Source organism: Leiobunum rupestre, chromosome 5 (genome assembly GCF_980474605.1).
Source record: "Leiobunum rupestre chromosome 5, qqLeiRupe1.1.hap1, whole genome shotgun sequence".
NCBI lineage: Eukaryota > Metazoa > Arthropoda > Arachnida > Opiliones > Sclerosomatidae > Leiobunum > Leiobunum rupestre.
In genome coordinates this window covers 67,845,839-67,848,440 of record NC_143388.1, presented here as the reverse complement: position 1 = coordinate 67,848,440, position 2,602 = coordinate 67,845,839, and the positions used below count along the sequence as shown (strand labels likewise).

Sequence of the window (2,602 nt, the reverse complement as noted above, 5' to 3'; positions counted from 1 at the left end):
GAGACTGTGACGTAAGAGCACATTTAAACAAGAAGTCCACGTTACGTTATCAAAATATCTATTCATAAGCTTAAAAATCAAACAACTTTTGCGTGCACCTTTACTTACAAATTGTTAGTTTTATTACGAAAATTGTATTGACTGACAAGCTTCAAAATTTAATACAAAACTTAGGATGAGGCAATTCCCCACAACAAGGGTCCAATGAAAATATATCATATGAGTAATCGTTTATGCGCGTTTCTACTCGAAACACACCTGAGAAGGCCGTTTTTTTTGTTATCAACGAAGTGTAAACATTGAGGCACGTTTCAGGTATAACAATCAAACAAAGAATGAGCAATAACTATAGTTCGTATCCAATTATTTAAGTGGACCGTTTAAGTAAGGAAATGCCTGGCAATTAGTGTTGTAATAAATTCAATACAAATGTAGGTATTCTCGTAAAACATTTGTCAGCCCATTTTCCAGCCATAAAATATTGCGCGTACAAATATGATAATGACGTCTGACACATTATAACTATATAAAGGTGCATGCAAAAAAATATTTAAAAATTTGGTTTAAATATCATGCACTATTGAGATATTATAAACGCAATTATGATATTTTCCATTTAAAAAATAAAAGGAAATGTTTTAAAACAAATCAGTTAATCGTTGTAAATACCTATCAACGTTAACTATTTATTTTAAAAATATTTAATTTTTAGAAAATATAGATTTCAAACAATAATTTAAAAATCATTGGTAAAATTATCAAAAGAAGAAATATGTTTTTTCTGGCTAACTGGGAAATATAAAACCTAAAGAATGTGGTCTTCTTTCAGAGACAAACTAGAGTTAAGGGCCGTTGAAAAGGCTATTATGAGTTTCAAATTAACAAAAAAAACCTAGAATATACGGCTGGTTTACTTTAATGAATAAATCTTGGTGTGTTTTCTCACAACTTTTCTTCCAAAACTGTTCATGGCTTGTTTCGTCTTCACCAATTACCTTCATACAATCCGCGTTTATTGTTTGAATCTAAACTTGATAACAAACCAATGTTAATTGTATTAAATACAATTATAATTATCAACTAATACCCAAGCCACCACCTCTCTACATTTACTATTGATATAAATCTCAATAAATTTTTATGTAAGTGAAAACCAAAAACTCGGAGGAACAAAAATCTGTAACTATGGTGGGAGGAAAACTTGGCTTAGTTTAGTACCCTAAAACGAGTATTTTAACACCGTTAAGGCAGTAGTTTAGAACCTTAAAGGGAGTATTATAGAACCCTTAAGGGAGTATTGTAGACCCCTGAAGGGAGTCGTCTTGTACGCTAAAGGGAGTAGATAAATAGGGAATAGTATTATACCTCAGACTGCATCACAAAGGAACCAAAACGGAGGACATAAGCACCCCAAACAGTCTAAATAAACACCCTAGCAGGAAAAGTGCTTTTTAAGGTGTAGAAAAACATCCTTTATAAACATATTAAGGTGTTAAATATGGGACAAGAAAAACCCCTAAAGGTTTCAAATAAACCTTTTTTTTAAGAATGTAGCTGATTGTTATTATTATTAAATCCACGTAGTAATTGTTACGATTTTTCACCCAATACCACAAGCTGGGATCGAATCCCGGTCCTAATTCTGTCGGGTGAAAGTGCTAATATATATTCAAACGTGGATTTAATTATCGATTTACCACATAGAACGTGCATTTATATGAATACTACTTTGCGGTGTTCCACGCAGTTCCGCAAATTGTTTTAAATCGAAAATTGAAACTATACCTATACTGGATATTGGACCCACCTTTCCGTATTGGAATATTATACAAATATTTATCTCAAAATACCTTTTCTGGAACTTTAGAATTATAGCACTGCTTCATCCTTTCTAACATGCCGTCTTTTTTAATATATCCTGAAAAATGCGTCAAATGTTTTGTTAAATAAAATAACTCAAACACCTTTCTTTTTAAAAGTCAAGATTAAAGTATGATCATTCTCACCGCACATTTGAACGCGCATTTCCTCTTCACTGGGTTCAGGTTCCTGCGCGTTACATTTTAAACAAATGTAAAATAAGAAAACCACAAAAAGATTATAGTTAAAACTGGCTTTCATTTCCGTAATGAGAAAAGTGACTTGCCCTCTTCGACAGAAGTAAAATGCTGCGTATAAAAATAAGAGAGTTTATTTTCCTTTAGCGCGTACTTGTATCACTAAACGCATTCGTCACAATTGGCAATAGCTTCATATTTATTCAGCCGTCGCTATTGTATGCAATAATGATTATAACATTTATATTTTTAAAAAAACCTTTTATTCACAAATGAAGGTATGAATTTTCAGATTTCCCGACATTCTTTCGATAATTAACTAAATAAAAAAATAGTTGTGCAAACTTAATGATTTGCAAAGCTTCAACACTATTTCGAGATGATATGATATGACCATTTTTAAAAAGATTTTTTTCAACTACCTTAAAACATTATGAACAATAATTTTTCAGAAACATTTATGAAAGCTACACTGCAAATCTTTATGACGCCTACAGCACGTTTAAAAAACACCTAAAGAGCGTAACAAAATTAGAGCACCTGAC

At 31.6% G+C, this 2,602-nt stretch overlaps 1 protein-coding gene across 1 annotated transcript; it reads right to left on the bottom strand.

Annotated features, from left to right (window-relative positions):
• Positions 1-857: 857 nt before the first annotated feature.
• LOC149945660 (uncharacterized) lies at positions 858-2,254 on the bottom strand. Its single transcript, XM_090176664.1, has 4 exons — positions 2,212-2,254; positions 2,007-2,168; positions 1,851-1,918; positions 858-1,025 (listed from the first exon to the last, which is right to left on the bottom strand). The coding sequence occupies exons 1-4, from the start codon at positions 2,252-2,254 to the stop codon at positions 879-881; spliced, it is 420 nt and encodes a 139-aa protein (XP_090032790.1). The 3' UTR covers positions 858-878.
• Positions 2,255-2,602: the final 348 nt, after the last annotated feature.

Coding starts and splice junctions, on each gene's coding strand:
- LOC149945660 (XM_090176664.1), bottom strand. CDS start 2,254: ATGAAGCTATTGCCAATTGTGACGAATGCGTTTAGTGATACAA. Junction 1,919..2,006: donor AATGCGCGTTCAAATGTGCG/GTGAGAATGATC, acceptor CGCATTTTTCAG/GATATATTAAAAAAGACGGC. Junction 1,026..1,850: donor ATTCTAAAGTTCCAGAAAAG/GTATTTTGAGAT, acceptor TATCAAGTTTAG/ATTCAAACAATAAACGCGGA.